Source organism: Rhineura floridana, chromosome 19, assembly GCF_030035675.1.
Source record: "Rhineura floridana isolate rRhiFlo1 chromosome 19, rRhiFlo1.hap2, whole genome shotgun sequence".
Classification (NCBI taxonomy): Eukaryota; Metazoa; Chordata; class Lepidosauria; order Squamata; family Rhineuridae; genus Rhineura; species Rhineura floridana.
Genome location: NC_084498.1, coordinates 14,722,426 through 14,740,502, shown reverse-complemented (window position 1 = coordinate 14,740,502; position 18,077 = coordinate 14,722,426). Strand labels below are relative to the sequence as shown.

Sequence of the window (18,077 nt, the reverse complement as noted above, 5' to 3'; positions counted from 1 at the left end):
TTCTGACCTGGGGGGTCTCATCTTCCAGCACTACTTTGTGTTGCATTTTGGATACTCTGTTCATAGGGTTTTTGCAGTAAGAGGTATTCAGAGATGGTTTACCATTGCCTTCCTCTCAGTTTGGATGCATCTTAGTCTGGTGTCTCAGCTTTGACCGTTCTGCCTTGGGTGCCCCTCCTAGGAGTCTAGCCTCTTGGTCTAGACTCCTGACGGCATTGCTCTCAGCTTCTTCAAGACTCTCAAACCCCCTCACCACGTTAAGGTGTGCATCAGAGGTGAAAATGAGAGAGAGGGAGAGCAATTTCTTGCTTCACCTTCTCCACCCCGAGGCAGAGACTGAGTCCATTGTAGCTGATGCTTGGGAGGAAAATGAAAGAGATTGTTGCAGTAGATAGTCTTCTATATATTCTATATATTGTCTCAGGGTTCTAATTTCTTTACTGTAATTAAACTCTTATACCTGACCAATCTGAAATATACACATCCCTTCAAAGAGGGATAGTGGAAATTATACCTCTTTGTATTTCCAAGCAATTAATCTATCACAGTAAAGTCTGTGCTTATTGGAACTGGAATAGAACATCTGCAACGAAGTGACATTCTAGCATATGTGGTTCACAGGATCAGAACCAATTAATAAGATAAAAATGTTCTTTTTTAAAGCATATATGCAATGACTCAAAGGTTAAAAGGCGTTACAAAAAGAATACAGGAAGCACAGAAAGAGCAATCTCAATGTATTGTTTAGATTGCAACCATATTATTTCACAGTGGGTGGAAATACATCTTTTATGTGAATCTTGGCATAATCCGCCTTCTGGTATTGAACTGTTCTTTCCCTCTCTCTCCCACTCCCCCCCATTGTCATTCCTTGCAATCAATTCATATTGGTAAATAGGGGAGCACTAATCCTTTAACACATGGCATCTTAAATGTTCTTAGGAATAAAATAAGTATAGTGGTACAATTAGCAAATAATGCACATTTATTAATTTTCACTCAGTGTCGCAAGCCAGGATCCACACTTCTTTTTACTTGTTTTTCTTTTTCAAGACATGCATTTGGATTACGAAAAGCGTAAGCAGAATGAAGGTGTGAAAGGGACTTTCTTGCCCCCCCTCATGCATGCTCTGTAAGGCTTCTCCAGAGGATTGGGAAACCTCCTGAGCAACACTGGATGGGTAGAAGACAAGGGGAAGATGCCCAGTCAGGCAGAGGCAGCTTGCGTGAGGGCTTTTTTGTCAACAGGCAAATACAGAGATCATACCCTGAGCACTGAATGCAAAACTGGAGAGCTCCCTCCCCTCCACAAATTCCCATAGGCGTAATTAATGCAAACCCCTCTTAACCAGGGTTTGCAACTATAACGTATCTAATAAATACACAAAAGGAAAACACAAAGAAAATGTTTCACTGAAATGGTTTTGATATTGCTGTATTGTTTTAACTCATCTGTAACCTTTGATTTGCTGAAGAGATCTATAAGGGTCAGATTCACTTCCATTATACAAAATGATTCTTACAAAGCTATCACCAAGTGTCAGGTGGTATAGGTCATCCTGATGCTTATGACACACAAAATCAATGGGCTCAAACACCCCTAGCTCTCTGTAGGAGTTCCCTGGGACTGCAGAGCTGAAAGGCACATTTTCTGGCCTCTGCCATAGGCCAGGGATCAAGGAAGAACATCAAGGCAAAGGATAACTCAACCAGCCCCATCCACTGGCCGGAGATAATGCAGCTGCAGGGACCTTGCTCTCCCCTGCCAGACAGAAACACCACTCTTCTTCAATTGTCAGGTGCACAGAGAATACAGAAGCAAAGGGAGTGGACACTGTAGCCCCGTCTATTCAAACAAGAACTTCAGCAAGGGAAGATCAGCCTGGCCTTAAATGTACATACAAATGTCTGCTTATAGCTTAGCACTTCATTCTGGACCTTGATGTAATAAACCTCCACTTCTAACTTTTCCCACAACTCCCCTTAAGAACACAAGAACATAAGAAGAGCCTGCTGGATCAGGCCAGTGGCCCATCTAGTCCAGCATCCTGTTCTCACAGTGGCCAACCAGGTGCCTGGGGGAAGCCCGCAAGCAGGACCCGAGTGCAAGAACACTCTCCCCTCCCGAGGCTTCCGGCAACTGGTTTTCAGAAGCATGCTGCCTCTGACTAGGGTGGCAGAGCACAGCCATCATGGCTAGTTGCCATTGATAGCCCTGTCCTCCATGAATCTGTCTAATCTTCTTTTAAAGCCATCCAAGCTGGTGGCCATTACTGCATATTGTGGGAGCAAATTCCATAGTTTAACTATGCGCTGAGTAAAGAAGTACTTTCTTTTGTCTGTTCTGAATCTTCCAACATTCAGCTTCTTTGTATGTCCACGAGTTCTAGTATTATGAGAGGGAGAAAAACTTTTCTCTATCCACTTTCTCAATGCCATGCATAATTTTATACACTTCTATCATGTCTCCTCTGACCTGCCTTTTCTCTAAACTAAAAAGCCCCAAATGCTGCAACCTTTCCTCATAAGGGAGTCGCTCCATCCCCTTGATCATTCTGGTTGCCCTCTTCTGAACCTTTTCCAACTCTATAATATCCTTTTTGAGATGAGGTGACCAGAACTGTACACAGTATTCCAAATGCGGCCACACCGTGGATTTATACAACGGCATTATGAGATCGGCTGTTTTATTTTCAATACCTTTCCTAATTATCCCTAGCATGGAATTGGCATTTTTCACAGCTGCCGCACACTGGGTCGACATTTTCATCGTGCTGCCCACTACAACCCTGAGCTCTCTCTCCTGGTCGGTCACCGCCAGTTCAGACCCCATGAGCGTATATGTGAAATACAGATTTTTTGCTCCAATATGCATAATTTTACACTTGTTTATATTGAATTGTATTTGCCATTTTTCCGCCCATTCACTCAGTTTGGAGAGGTCTTTTTGGAGCTCTTCGCAATCCCTTTTTGTTTTAACAACCCTGAACAATTTAGTATCGTCAGCAAACGTGGCCACTTCATTGCTCACTCCTAACTCTAGGTCATTAATGAACAAGTTGAAAAGTACAGGACCCAATACCAATCCTTGAGGGACTCCACTTTCTACAGCCCTCCATTGGGAGAACTGTCCGTTTATTCCTACTGTCTGCTTTCTGCTTCTTAACCAATTCCTTATCCACAAGTGGATCTCTCCTTTTATTCCATGACTGCTAAGCTTCCTCAGAAGTCTTTGGTGAGGTACCTTGTCAAAAGCTTTTTGAAAGTCTAAGTACACTATGTCCACTGGATCACCTCTATCTATATGCTTGTTGACACTCTCAAAGAATTCTAATAGGTTACTGAGACAGGACTTTCCCTTGCAGAAGCCATGCTGGCTCTGCTTCAGCAAGGCTTGTTCTTCTATGTGCTTAGTTAATCTAGCTTTAATAATACTTTCTACCAGTTTACCAGGGACAGAAGTTAAGCTAACTGGCCTGTAATTTCCGGGATCCCCTCTGGATCCCTTTTTGAAGATTGGCGTTACATTTGCCACTTTCCAGTCCTCAGGCACAGAGGAGGACCCGAGGGACAAGTTACATATTTTAGTTAGCAGATCAGCAATTTCACATTTGAGTTCTTTGAGAACTCTCGGGTGGATGCCATCTGGGCCCGGTGATTTGTCAGTTTTTATATTGTCTATTAAGCCTAGAACTTCCTCTCTCGTTACCACTATTTGTCTCAGTTCCTCAGAATCCCTTCCTGCAAATGTTAGCTCAGGTTCAGGGATCTGCCCTATATCTTCCACTGTGAAGACAGATGCAAAAAATTAATTTAGCTTCTCTGCAATCTCCTTATCATTCTTTAGTACACCTTTGATTCCCTTATCATCTAAGGGTCCAATCGCCTCCCTAGATGGTCTCCTGCTTTGAATGTATTTATAGATTTTTTTGTTGTTGGTTTTTATGTTCTTAGCAATGTGCTCCTCAAATTCTTTTTTAGCATCCCTTATTGTCTTCTTGCATTTCTTTGCCAGAGTTTGTGTTCCTTTTCATTTTCTTCATTCAGACAAGACTTTTTGCCTCTAAGAGCTTCCTTGACTTTGCTCGTTAGCCATGCTGGCATCTTCTTGTCCCTGGTGGTACCTTTTCTGATCTGCAGTATGCACTCCAGTTGAGCTTCTAATAGAGTGTTTTTAAACAACTTCCAAGCATTTTCGAGTGATGTGACCCTCTGGACTTTGTTTTTCAGCTTTCTTTTTACCAATCCCCTCATTTTTGTGAAGTTTCCTCTTTTGAAGTCAAATGTGACCGTGTTGGATTTTCTTGGCAATTGGCCATTTACATGTAAGTTTAATTTAATAGCACTATGGTCACTGCTCCCAATGAGTTCGACAACACTTACATCTCGCACCAGGTCCCGGTCCCCACTGAGGATTAAGTCTAGGGTTGCCGTCCCTCTGGTCGTTTCCATGACCAACTGGTCTAGGGAATAGTCATTTAGAATATCTAGAAACTTTGCTTCTTTGTCATGACTGGAACACATATGCGGCCAGTCAATGTCCAGGTAGTTGAAGTCACCCATTACTACAACATTTCCTAGTTTGGATGCTTCCTCAATTTCATATCTCATCTCAAGGTCTCCCTGGGCATTTTGATCAGGGGGACGATAGATCGTTCCCAGTATTAAATCCCTCCTGGGGCATGGTATCACCACCCACAACGATTCTGTGGAGGAGTCTGCCTCTTTTGGGGTTTCGAGCTTGCTGGATTCAATGCCTTCTTTCACGTATAGAGCGACTCCGCCACCAATATGTCCTTCCCTGTCGTTCCGACATAGTTTATATCCAGGGATAACTGTATCCCACTGGTTTTCTCCATTCCACCAGGTCTCCGTTATGCTCACTATATCAATGCTCTTCTCTAAGACCAAGCACTCCAGTTCTCCCATCTTGGTTCGCAGGCTCCTAGCATTAGCGTACAGGCACTTGTAAGCAGTGTCTCTCTTCAAGTGTCTTTGGCACTTGTGGTTAGGCCTGTGGTAATTTTGCTCTTCTGAATTTATATCCTGTGCCCCTGCTCTCACAATGCCTACTTCTAGGCCTACCCCTTCTAAAATTTCATCATTTCTTTGGTCTTTATCCCAGGGGGGAAGTTTATTCTGAACTGGACCTTCCTCAGCTCCTGTCGGGTTTCCCCCCTCAGTCAGTTTAAAAGCTGATCTGCCACCTTTTTAATTTTAAGTGCCAGCAGTTTGGTTCCATTCTGGTTCAAGTGGAGCCCGTCCCTTTTGTACAGGCCCAGCTTGTCCCAAAATGTTCCCCAGTGCCTAACAAATCCAAACCCTTCCACCCGACACCATCGTCTCATCCACGCATTGAGACTACAAAGCTGGGCCTGTCTGGCTGGTCCTGCGCGTGGAACCGGTAGCTTTTCAGAGAAAGCCACCTTGGAGGTCCTGGCTTTCAGCATCCTACCTAGTAACCTAAATTTTGCTTCCAGGATCTCACGGCTGCATTTCTCCATGTCATTGGTGCAAACGTGCACCACAACCACTGACTCCTTCCCAGCACTGTCCACCAAACTATCTAAACGATGGGCGATATCCGCAACCTTCGCACCAGGCAGGCAAAACACCTTGCGGTCTGCACGCCCATCACACACCCCACTGTCTATGTTCCTAATGATAGAATCACCCACTACAAGGATCCCTCCACCCCTTGGAGATATATCCTCGGCACGAGAGGATAGCTGCTCATCCCCCAAGGAATGGGTCCCTTCTAAGGGATCGTTTCCCTCTTCCTCAGCTGGATGCTCTCCTTCTGAGATGATTGTTCTCCATGATAGCAGGAGAGCTATCATCCTTGGAGTGGGACACAGCTATAGTGTCCCTGAAGACCTCATCCACACACCTCTCTGCCTCTCTCAGCTTTTCCAGGTCAGCCACCTTGGCCTCAAGGAAATGAAGTCGTTCCCGGAGAGCCAGGAGCTCATTGCACCAAGAGCACACCCACGACTTCTGTCCAACAGGCAGATAGTCGTACATGCTGCAGGCAGTGCTAAACACTGGAAAGCCCCCACACCCCTGCTGGCTTCTTACCTGCATAGTTTTGTTTAAGGTTTATTACGTTAATGGGTTGGGGACTGTGGTTTAGTTGAGGTCAGGGAACAGACGGGCAGAATGGGGGGCCCTGGCCTCCTCGCCGTGCTGCTTATCTCGCCTTGACGCTTTGTCAGATTATGTGTCTTGCCTGTTTAATTTGTAAATGCGATTGCAGGGCCTGGTTATTTTGTTTTAATTATTATTGATGCAAACCATTCTAAGAGACAATTGTCTGAAAAGTGGGATAAAGAAATAATATATAATTTGCTGCTTAAATTGTAGAATTCTGTAATGCACTGTCGGGTACATCTCAGGTCAAGAGAACTGAAAAGTGTAGAGTCTGTTCTTTGTCTTAAATCTGCAGGGACTGCAAGACACGGAGCAGATGAAGAGACTTAACAATTGCCTACATTTTTCCAATATTTTCAAACATTTTTTGCAAAGCTACTTTTCTACCTGGTATTTTGGAAGACACTTTTAGACAACTAAGTTCACTACAGGGAGCCTGCTTTAACGAACTGCCTTAAGAACATCTGTTTCATTCCAGTAGTGCTGAAAACTCTAGAAGCGCATTGTAAGATTTGATGCATCACTGAGTCTCACCATCACCAAGTGTTAAAAGCATTTTGGATTTCTCAAAAAGCAATTGGGAGAGGGAAATCATATAAATTAATCATATAAGTAAACAGCTACTACGTTGTCCTTTAAAATTCCAACTCACTACTCTCAAGTATGATTTGGATAACTTGAACTAGCTCAGTAAAAATAAAATACTGGTCAGCTCTCCTTACCTGCACCCACAGGTAGTTTGGCAGACAACCAAAAACAAAGCTCTTGCCCAATCCTAACAACCATTACAGAGCTCTGACTGCATAGAAAATGGATTGTCATTTCTGCAGTTGTTCCTGTGCATTTTAAAAAGAACGCTGTGCTTCTGAATTGCAGTAAAGCAGTTATCTCTCTCTGTTACGAGAGGTCATTTAAAACAGCCACACACTTAGTAGGCTGTGACAAGCCAGAATCATCCCAGAAGACTTTTGTAGACTAGAAGAAAGCTCATACTATTTCTTCTCAGTTTTTCCACGTGCCTCTAATGATTAACATAGGTACATGGGCCAGGTATTACAAAGAATTAGAATACTGAAGAAGGGAAGCTTACATTTGCTTTTAAAAAATTACACTGGTTGGCACTGATTAACACACACACTGTTTTTAAGAGGCCAGCATGTTTTCTAAGTTGGCTAAACACAGACATCAAATTTCTAGCAGCTTATTCACTACATGTTATGCAATTAACAGGATTATTTCTGAACTGTAACAAGAGTGTCCAACTGACATTCCCAAAACGAAGTAAAAACCTTGAATACAATCACCACCAGCGGGTACAATCCATTGCATTTTATGATATTGTGAGCTGCTTTGAGAACTCCTGCTGAAAGGCCACATTTCAAAAACTTTCTAAATAAATAAAATCAACAAGCAACAAAGGTGCAGAACTCAAGAGAGCACATTGCACTGATGAAGGACTGCCGTACCCACCTTGTCTCGTTGCTACAGATATCACAGCTAGGAGATTATGCCTTCCTTTCCAACTATATCTCTCTCCTCAGATCAGGGGTAGAGAACCTGGAGGCCTCCAGGGGTTGCTGGACTACAACTCCAAGCATCCCTGCCCATGGTTGCTGGGGCTGATGGGAGTTGAAGTCCAACAATCTCTGGAGAGGCACAGAGGACTCAACTCAGGAATCTGTCACACTGAAGTCCACAAGAACCAAACAAACAAAACAAATTAAGAGAAGGTTGCCTATGAGCATAGATGACAAAACTCTCGGTGAGTGCCTGTAACAAATGGCATAAGAAGATAATGCAACATCACAGATATTATTCATTTCTTGTTTTTCTGAGCTTGCAAAGTATTGTTTCTGAAGAAAAAGGCTCTTTTCCTATTAATCCACAGAATCTCTTACCTTTTGCTTTTGAAGGCTGTTCTTCCTCCTCAGTGGGCTCCGAAGGATCATAATAATCACTGCTGTAAGTGAATCCCACTGCATTATAGGTACCATCTTCTGCCAAAGCTTCGCTCAGCCTCTTATATTCTTCCTCTTGAATAAAAATGCAAAATGCAATTAAAAAATGAACACAAACCCCCCAAGATTTTTGTTTCTTCAAAGTAAGTTAATGGTTTTAAACCTAACATTCAACCATCAACATATACAGCAAATTCACCACATAGGTCATCTGTGGTCACTGAGACTTCTGCCAACCCAAGGGGGCAGAAACCATATGGTTTGCTTTGGTTTGGATGATCATGTTTCTTCTGCTGAGATAAGTGTCTTAAGAGTTAAATCATTCTACTTAAAACAAAAACAAGAACTTTTTCAGTGATACAATACTGTTAAAGAAGAACAGTTAAAAGTGTCTCAATTCTCAGTCTGCCCTCAAAACATGGGCAATTTCTGTGTGGCTCTACATATAAACTATGCTGAGGTCCTCTCAGATACGCAAAGACGCTTGTTTTTCGAATCCACTGGGTACTGTCAAAATAATATCAGAAAGAGTGAGTATATAATGTGTGGAAACATTTTTTTAAAAAGGTTATTTTCAATTAAATGTGTTCTAACTCAGGAAGTTGTCCTTGTGCAATACCTTGCCTTGCCTCCTCCTCAAGCAAGTCCGTACGCAAGGCTAAATACCTCTCTTCATCACAGAGGGCTTCTATTCTAGCCTCCTCTTCAGATAACTGGTAATCTCTGTTCCATGTGGAATATTCAGCATCATATTCAGAAAGGTCATGCAGGTGACCACGCCCATCATACCTGCAACATGAAAGGCATGGTCAATGGAAGAACTTTGGGCTTTAGTTTCTGCCACTATACAAATACTTACCACATACAATTAAAAAATATTTAATATAAATTAATTCAGTATTTTAATCTAATTAATCACTTCTCACCCACTACAATTTTTTTACAACAAAAGTGTCAATTCCCCCTTTAATACTGGCTAGTACAATTAAGGGAAAAAGATCTTAATAGTTAAAAAGGAACCAATTTCTTCATTGTTCTTACCGTTTATGGTTCAACCATTCAACACCCTTGTAAAAAATATAATTTTTTTTGATGGAAAGGTAACATCTTACATTTACACAAACCCAAATACATAAATACCTATCCGTAAGAACCAAACGGTCGCAATTTCCTCGCTTCTTTCTGCTAGTCTCGAACTCTCAGGGGAAATCTTCACCAAAGAAACGTGCGTCCATTGGAGGTAAAATCATGGCTAGGCTCGGCCCCTAGCCATTCGGCTGAGGAAAGAAGTGCTGGTTATGTGATAGAGAGACACACATATATATAGGAACAGTAACATATATGCAATTTAAGGAGGTTCTATACAGAAGGTACTACAATAATGCTCAGAGAAACAGAAGTCTCCTCAAGTATGCGTAAGTGCTTTACTTTGAGCTGGTCATCTTTGTGAGAATCCCCCTCACACAACTAGACAAGGATATTTTTATAAAGCGAAGAGAGTGCAACAAAAGTATGAGTTGGCAAGTGGCTCAGTAAGCATTTTTATGGGCCAATAATTTCTGTGGAATTATCTGTGCAAGGCTGGCTTAGTTTATTGAACAGGATTAATAGCAGTCCAATATTTTATTGTGCCATTAGGAAAAAGAGAGTTGACAGAAACACCACCAGCCAAGGAAGACTTTATACAAGTGTGACTTGAGTTAAATAAAAAAACAATGCAACAAACCAACTATTATTAAGAACATTTTCCTTTTGATCTGGCTTTGAACATCTCAGTACTAATTTTATTTCATCTTCTGAAGAAGATGAACAACTTTAGGCTGCTCAAGATAAAAATGAGGATTTCTGAAGACATTGAATAGCACAGGCTGGAAAAAAAATTCAGGTATGGCTGAACATTTTTCTGTCCAACTGAAAGGAGTTCTGTATTATGGTTGAGTGCATGTTTGTCAAACCTCCTTAATTTACAAATGTAGATTGTTTTAGCTTAAAGGTCATGAGCATATGTACAATTTGCTCCCACTGTTTTTCACAGTTGATTCATTCCAGACTACAAGCTGCCCCAGAAGTGTGTCCATCGCCTATCAACCTCACTGAAAATTACAAAACAATACACTTGAATTTAAACTGCTTTTCAATCTGTTTAGCATGGAACTAAGTTCAATCTTCAATTTACCACTTCAACATCAATTTTTCAAACAAAAAAACACTCTCAGGAACAAGATGCTTTAATATTTAGCATCTATAGCAGTTTTTTGCATACAAAGAATGTTTACAGAAGTCGCCATTTTAAGGTCCCAGTGAAAATCATTTTCCATGTGCTTTGTCTGGATTCAAGAGTACTATCACTTTTGGGGTATTTATCACAATGCAAAAGTTTTCACTTTGGGTCTTGGAATCACAACAACTGACAAGGTTTGTGCAAAACACAAACGGAAGGAGCAAACGCAATATGCCACATACCCCTTTTCAAACCAAAGCCATTCAGACTCTCCTATGTTGAGTGCTTGTGAGGATTTTATCACTACTTAAAACAACACTGTTTCAGTCTCCTGGTATATAAGTACTCATGGGAAATCCCTGCCTAACCATCCACTAAAACTGCAGGCAGTCAATGCCCCAACTCTGAGACTATCCAGTTGGCCACAACCACAAAGCTCCATCTACAGGATTTTATTTAAAATAAAAAGAACTGCCTAGTATAAGGAACACATTCAAAGATTATAGAAACCAACACCGCTATAATATAGTTTCCAACAAATCAAAAATCACTATCAGATTTTATCTTACAGATGGATAATTGACAACATAATGAAAATAAATTAGATTTGGAGCAATACAAGTAGCAGCTGCCAGAAACAATACCAGGATGGAAAAGCAGCTAAAGTATTAGGAAACTGGAATCCCAGGTTCAAGTCCCTGTTGAGCCATGAAGCTCACTACAAGGCCTTAAGGCAGTCACTATGCATCAGCTTAACCTGCCTCACAGGAGTGTTGCAAGAATGCCACCCAGACACCCTTGAAGGAAAAGCAAAACAGAAATATGCTACTTAATAGTGGCCTGGGTGAGAGGATCTATTATTCAGGGGATGAAACATCACCAGGTGCTCAGAGTCCATCAAGCTTGGTCTATAAGCCTTGTTAATAGGATGGAAAGGCTGCATGTGCAACATTCCATGTACTATCACTAAAAACACAGTGCCATAAGATGTCATAGCATGAGACACAGTCCAAGATTAAGTCACTTGTAAACCCAGCTGAAATCCAAAAAGAAATTTTTTGTTTATCTTCTGGTATACAAAAAACAAACAAACAAACACACAAGTCTTCCTTCAGTTCTAAAGAGAAGCCATGATGAAGTTTGGTTTGAAAAGGAGGTTACCCCCCACCCCCAGCATATAGATATACATACACCCCTCCTACAAGGGGGAGGGGCCCCCAATAATATGGTAACCGTCTGCCAGGGAGGAACTGAGTATTGGGGGAGGCCAAAGGCATATAGAATTATCAAGTCTGAGCTATTAAGAGGTAAGCCTCAGACCTACGGCATGAGAAAGCACTTTCATCTAAGGCTGCCACTTTTTTTTTTACCAGCTATGCTTCTGGGCCTTTATCAACAACTCAGCATGCTGAAATTAGGCAGCTGAAGCTATTTGTGTGTCCCCTCCACTCTCTCTCCTTCTCTGGATCATCTATGATCACCATCACCACCAACTCCAGAGGGGTAGTCACACTGGTCTGCTACATCAAGCAAAACATGAAATCCATTTTAAAGGCTAACAAATTTGAAAATGAAATGGACTGCCTTCAAGTCAATTCCGACTTATGGAAACCTTATGAATAGGGTTTTCATGGTAAGCGGTAGACAGTGACCGGCCCAAAGTCACCCAGTGAGCTTTATGGCTGTGTGGGGATTCGAACCCTGGTCTCCCAGGTCGTAGTCCAACACTCAAACCACTATGCCACGCTGGCTCTTGTAGCATAAACATTCATGGGCTTGAATTCACTTTGTCAGATACATGAAGTGTTAACCTCAGTTGGCCAACTGCTGCTGTTTTAACTTTAATCTGGTTGTTACAAATGATTTTCTTTTTTAAGTGGCTGCTGTCAAAAAAGATGTTTTTGGTCAAGAAAAAAACATCCAAAAGTAAATATATGCACATGCACACACAAACTCAATTAGGAAAAGGTTTCTATTATCCACCAACTGAAGCTAACTGTACATATCTGGCAAAGTGAGCTGGCCCATGAATATGCAAAAATAAATCTGGTCATCTTTAAGGTTAATTCTCCCCACTGCACCCCACCCCACCCCTGTTGGCAGCACAACCAAATGACAGAAAGGAAGATTCCACACCCACCCAAAGTAAAAGGAATCACCCTTATTAGAATCAATCAACATGACACAAACTAGGGAATAACCACATTTTGTGCAGCATAGTGGTTAATGTGGACTAGGGCCTGGTTAACCAGGGTCAAACCCCCACTCAGCCATGAAACTCACTGAGTGACCTTGGGCCACTCATAGGCTCCCAGCCTAATCTACCTCATAGGGTTGTTGTGAGGATAAAATGGGAGCGGCAGAACCATCTAAGCCACCTTGTGCTCTTTGGGGAAAAGGGGGAATATAATAAACAGCTGCAGCACTAGGGGACTGAAGAAGATCTGCCCTGGGAGTGAGTATCTGAGCATCTGGGTGCTTGCTATCTGGACTGTTGTCTTTCAAGACAGCTGAAGTCCCTGGTAAGTGCTGCAAGGACTGAGACGCCCTGCCTGACCCTTGCTCCAGAGAGAGACTGCAGTTAATCTCGCAGCCCCTTGCAACAGCTGCTGGCTGGGTCAGGAGACATAAAAGCCCAGCTGCCCTTGGGTAGCGGGTCTGCCGCTGGCGGGGTCACCACCAAAGGGGTGACACCAAACGGGGTTGCCCCTTGGGGAGTCCCTTAGCGAGGGCACTTCCTTTCTTTCCTTTAAACCAATCTAGAGGAGATTGATGGTGGGGAGGGTGTGTGGCGCATGTGTAGTTCCTGCACAGGGTGAGAGCCTGTGCAGTGAACTGAATGGAGGGAAGTCGCCAGATGCCTTCAGAGTGAGTGTGTAACTGGCAGAAGGCTGGCCCTCCCTGGGTGTGAGATGGAGTGGGGGGAGCAGATGTGCCCTGTGTGAAAAATATTGAATGGGCCTGACTGTTCCCAATTCTCGCAGAGGCCTACTGGGATAATTGGCTCAGATAGGTTTTGTTGGTGGGCTCTTGCTGGGTCCGTATCAGGTGTTTAGGAGGAGTCTTAGTAAAGAGGAACATGGGTGATATCACCCCAATTTCAGTGATCACGGGTGGAGGGAAGTATAGCTATAGAGAGGTGTTGAATTACCATAGCAGATGAGGGCAAGGCTATCTGCGCCTTGTTCCTTGCTGCCACTCCTCTCATGGAGGAGTTCCTCGTTGCTCATCTGCACTGCCCACTGTCCTGCGTGTGTTGTTGTTTAACACCAGATCGGTACACAATAAGACTATACTCATTCATTATTTGATCGTGGATGAAGGTGCCGATAAGGTCTGCGTTACCAAGACCTGGGTGAGTGAGCTGGGAGGAGTTGATCTGACCCAGCTTTGCCCACCTGGATGCTCGGTGCAACACCAACACAGGCTGCAGGGACAGGAGGAAGGAGTTGCTGCGGTCTACAGAACTTCCATCTCTGTCACCAGGAAACCACTCTGTCTTGGAGCTGGCTGTGAGGGCCTGCACCTGGTGTCGGGCCGAGGAGACAGTAAACTAGGGTTGCTGCTGGTGTACCGTCCACCCTGCTGCTCGGCAGCTTCTCTGACCGAGCTGGAAGAGGTTGTCTTGGCTGTGGTATTGGAGGAGCCCAGAACAATAGTGCTGGGTGATTTCAATGTCCATGCTGAGGCTGCCTCTAGTGTTCCGGCTTGAGACTTCATGGCCTCCATGACAACCATGGGGCTGTCTCAAGTTGTCAACGGCCCGAAGCATACAGCAGGGCACACACTTGACTTGATTTTTGCTCCAGATGGAGCAAGTGGTGGTCTGGAGATGGGGGTGGTGGATGTCACCCCATTGTCATAGTCATATCACTTCCTGGTGAAGTTTAGATTTATGGTTCCAATCCTTCCCTGCAGGGGTGCTGGACAGATTAAGATGGTCCGCCCCCAGAGATTAATGGAATCCAAAGGATTACTGAATGCCCAGTGTTTCCAGTAGATAGAGCAGATGACCCTGTTGAAGCCCTTGTCACACTGTGGAACAACAAGGCGGTTGCCCCCAACTGCTCTCTCCGGCATTGTGGAGCCCAACTTGCACCTTGGTACACCAGTGAGCTAAGGGCAACGAAACAGGCTGGGTGACAGCTAGAGCGCAAATGGCGAAAGACGTGCTGTGAGGCTGATCGGACATGAATAAAACATCATAACTGTGCCTACTGTGTGGTGGTAAGGGCAGCAAAGAAGGCGCACTTCTCTGCCTCCATCACATCCTCAAGTAGCAGTCCAGTGCAGCTTTTCCGTACTGTCAGGGGTCTTTTGACATCAACTCCAGGAAATGGAGTTTTAGACGCTTCAGAGGCCCACTGTGAATTGTTTGCAAGGCACTTTGAGGGTAAAGTTGCTCGCCTCTTGATGTCCCATCCACATCTACTGTAGTCCCCAGTGAGGTGTCCAGTGCAACGCCTGCTGGAACTTCTGGGAACGGCTTCAGTTGATGCAGCCTGATGACGTAGACAAGGTGCTTGCAATGATGCAGCGGCCAGCAACATGTCCTCTCAACCCTTGCCCTTCTTGGCTTATTAAAGCTTGCCAAGGGGGTTTGACAGAGTGGATCCAGGGTGTGGTCAACGCATCATTGTGGGAAAGAGTGGTTTCAGCCTCCCTGAAAGAGGCAGTGATGCAACCAGTCCTGAAAAAACCCACCCTGGACCCATTGGTTTGTGACAACTACCAACCGGTCGCAAATATCCCCTTCTTAGGGAAAGTGATTGAGTGGGTTGTGACGCAGCAGTTGCAAGAACTCTTGGGTGAAACAGATTATCTTGTCCCATTCCAGTCTGGGTTCAGGCCTGGTTATTGGCCTTGGTCGACCTAATGAATGATCTTTATCAGGAAAAGGACACGGGAAGTGCGAGCCTGTTATTCTTACTTGATCTCTCTGCGGCTTTTGATACCATTGACCATGGTATCTTTCTGGGCCGACTTGGTGAGATGGGTATTGGAGGCACTCTTTTACAGTGGTTCCGATCCTATCTCCAATGTCTTTTTCAGAGAATAGTATCGTCAACATGTCACCCTGCTGCTGAAAGAATTGCACTGGCTGCCCATTTGCTACCGGGCCAAGTTCAAGGTTCTAGTTTTGGTGTACAAAGTCCTATACAGCTTGGGACCAGGATACCTGAAAGATCAACTTACCCCTTATATACCCAATCGATCACTGCGCTCTGCAGGTGAGGGCCTCCTGCAGATACCATCTTATCAGGAGGTCCGTTCTGCACAACACAGGAAACGGACCTTTAGTGTGGCAGCACCTACCCTGTGGAATTCTCTCCCCTTAAATATTAGCCAGGCACCATCTCTGTTATCTTTTCAGAGACTACTGAAGACCTTCCTCTTTCAACAAGCCTTTAAAGTTGAGACCTTATCCCAGTCTGCATCGGCGTTGGAATTGCTTTTTAATATGTTCTTACACCTTTTTTTAAAAAAATGTTTTTAATATATATATTTTTAGAAGAAGTTTTGAAAGGTTTTTTTAAGAAAGTTTTTAAATATGTTTTGTTTTAATGTATTTTAATGTGTTTTTATGATGTTTTAAAGTGTTCTTAAGTGCTTTTGTTTGCTGCCCTGGGCTCCTGCTGGGAGGAAGAGCAGGATATAAATCAAATAAATAAATGCTCCATCAATACAATCCTATGCACACTTACTCAGAAGCAAGTACCATGACATTTGATAAGGGGCATGCTCCCAAGTAATTAGGCGTGCAAAGGACCAGTACCTTAATAAAGGTATTATCCAGAAGTGGGGAGCCTGTGGCGCGATGTCAATTTACTCCAAGTCTCACTAGCCCCAGCCAGAGATCAAGAATGATGGAAGAATGATGGAAATGATCTTGAGGGCACCAGATTCCTCACTTCTGCCTTACTGTTAACTTTTGGGAGCCCTCCCCCCTCGTTTTCTAAACGGACCAACACGGCTGCCTGCGATCTGAGAGAGGGCAATAGCAAGAAGTTTTGGGGATTTTAAAAAAAAAATCAGTATCAATAAAAGTCATTATTTCAACCGTCTTTTCTCCCCCTCGGTCTCCCGTATCCTGCTTGGCAGAGAGCCGTTCAAAGCATAACACACGCACCCCCAGAAAAAAAAAAAAGATAAAGAGAAGCGATAGGCGGGCGGGGGGTTGGCTTGCACCGACCTATCGATCATGATGGAAGGCTCTCCCATCCAAGGGATGAGGTGGCGGCCTTGCTCCTGCTGAAGCGCCTTCTCGTCGTCGCGGAACAGCTTGCACGCGTAACCGAACACAAGGAGTTCCACGCGGCCGCCGCTGCTGCCGCTTCCACCTGCCCCGTCGCTGCTGCTGCTGCTCCCGCCGCTGCCACTCGGACCCGCGGCCGCAACAGGATGCGCTGCGGCGGCGCCAACAGACAGTATCGTCCGCGGCGCCGGGCCGCCCTCCGCCGCGCTCGCCCGTCCCACGTACATCGTCGAGACAGCCTGGCTTGTCCCCGCCCGAAAAGAAAAGGAGATAATTCGCTCGCCCGGTTGCCTGACTCCTCTCACGGCCACGGCCTCCTCTCCCCCGTCCGGCTCCTCTTCGGCCCCCACAAAGTCGCCATTGCCCAAGACAAAATGGCGGCCGAGCCACTTCCGGTGGCTGAGGAGAAAGCCAGGAGGCAAAATCCGCCCAAACGAACGGAACTCAGTCGGCTGCGGCAGATTCGTCATTAGAAGAGAAAACGTAAAGACAGCAGGGGGAACGCGGAGGGATTGTTTCAAAGGGGGTTGAAGGAGAGAGAAAAGCGTGGGGAAAAATTATTGTGAAGAGGTGTTGGGATGGTGTAGCAGTCAGCGAGAGTAGTGGCGAAAATGTCACTCTGAAACAGGTTTATAAAAAGCAAAGTGGATGAGGAGAGATAGCAAGAAAACCTGTGGTTCTCCAGATGATGCTAGACTACAGTTCCCATAATTCCTAGCTATTGGCCATACTGGCTGGGCCTAACGGGAGTTGTAAGCTTGGAAATATGTGGAAGGCCATAGGTTCCTATCATTTTTGTAGTGTAGACACATATGTTTTCTTTTATTTTTAAAAAAAATCGTTTATTGTTATTTATTATTGTAAAATACTTGTTTACATTTTAAACATAATATCATACTACAATAACGTAAATAAACTGTGCCAATATACATTTTCTTGGAATTTGTCATTCTAAAACATAACAAACAGTGCTCACATTTCTAAGAATAGATTTATTTCTCTTTTATTTATTTATTATTAAATTTATATCCCTCCCTCCCACAGGGAGCCTCTTTTAATTTGACTATTTGACTGTAATGACTATTTCCTTCCTATAATTGCTTTTCTGTATTGCTTTTAAATGTTATGTTGCTATACACTGCCCTCATGTTTTGCAAGAAGTCATTATCGACATTATCTCAATACTTATATACAGGGCAACTTTATCATCATTACAGTATCCCAAATTCTCTAAAACTATTCTGAAACAGGAAGCACTGTTTTTTAAGAACATAAGAACATAAGAAGAGCCTGCTGGATCAGGCCAGTGGCCCATCTAGTCCAGCATCCTGTTCTCACAGTGGCCAACCAGGTGCCTGGGGGAAGCCTGCAAGCAGGACCTGAGTGCAAGAACACTCTCCCCTCCTGAGGCTTCCGGCAACTGGTTCCCAGAAGCATGCTGCCTCTGACTAGGGTGGCAGAGCACAGCCATCATGGCTAGTTGCCATTGATA

General features: G+C 44.0%; 1 protein-coding gene across 3 annotated transcripts in view; it reads right to left on the bottom strand.

Annotated features, from left to right (window-relative positions):
* The window catches only part of SFSWAP (splicing factor SWAP), a 137,607-nt gene extending 120,537 nt beyond the window's left edge, over positions 1 to 17,070 (bottom strand). For all 3 annotated transcript variants that reach the window (XM_061602318.1, XM_061602320.1, XM_061602319.1), the window contains exons 1-3: positions 16,523 to 17,070; positions 8,728 to 8,897; positions 8,049 to 8,183 (exon numbers count right to left, since the gene is read on the bottom strand). In XM_061602318.1, the coding sequence (XP_061458302.1) occupies positions 8,049 to 8,183; positions 8,728 to 8,897; positions 16,523 to 17,055 (838 nt within the window). In that variant the 5' untranslated portion in view covers positions 17,056 to 17,070. The remainder of the gene's footprint in view (positions 1 to 8,048; positions 8,184 to 8,727; positions 8,898 to 16,522) is intronic.
* Positions 17,071 to 18,077: the final 1,007 nt, after the last annotated feature.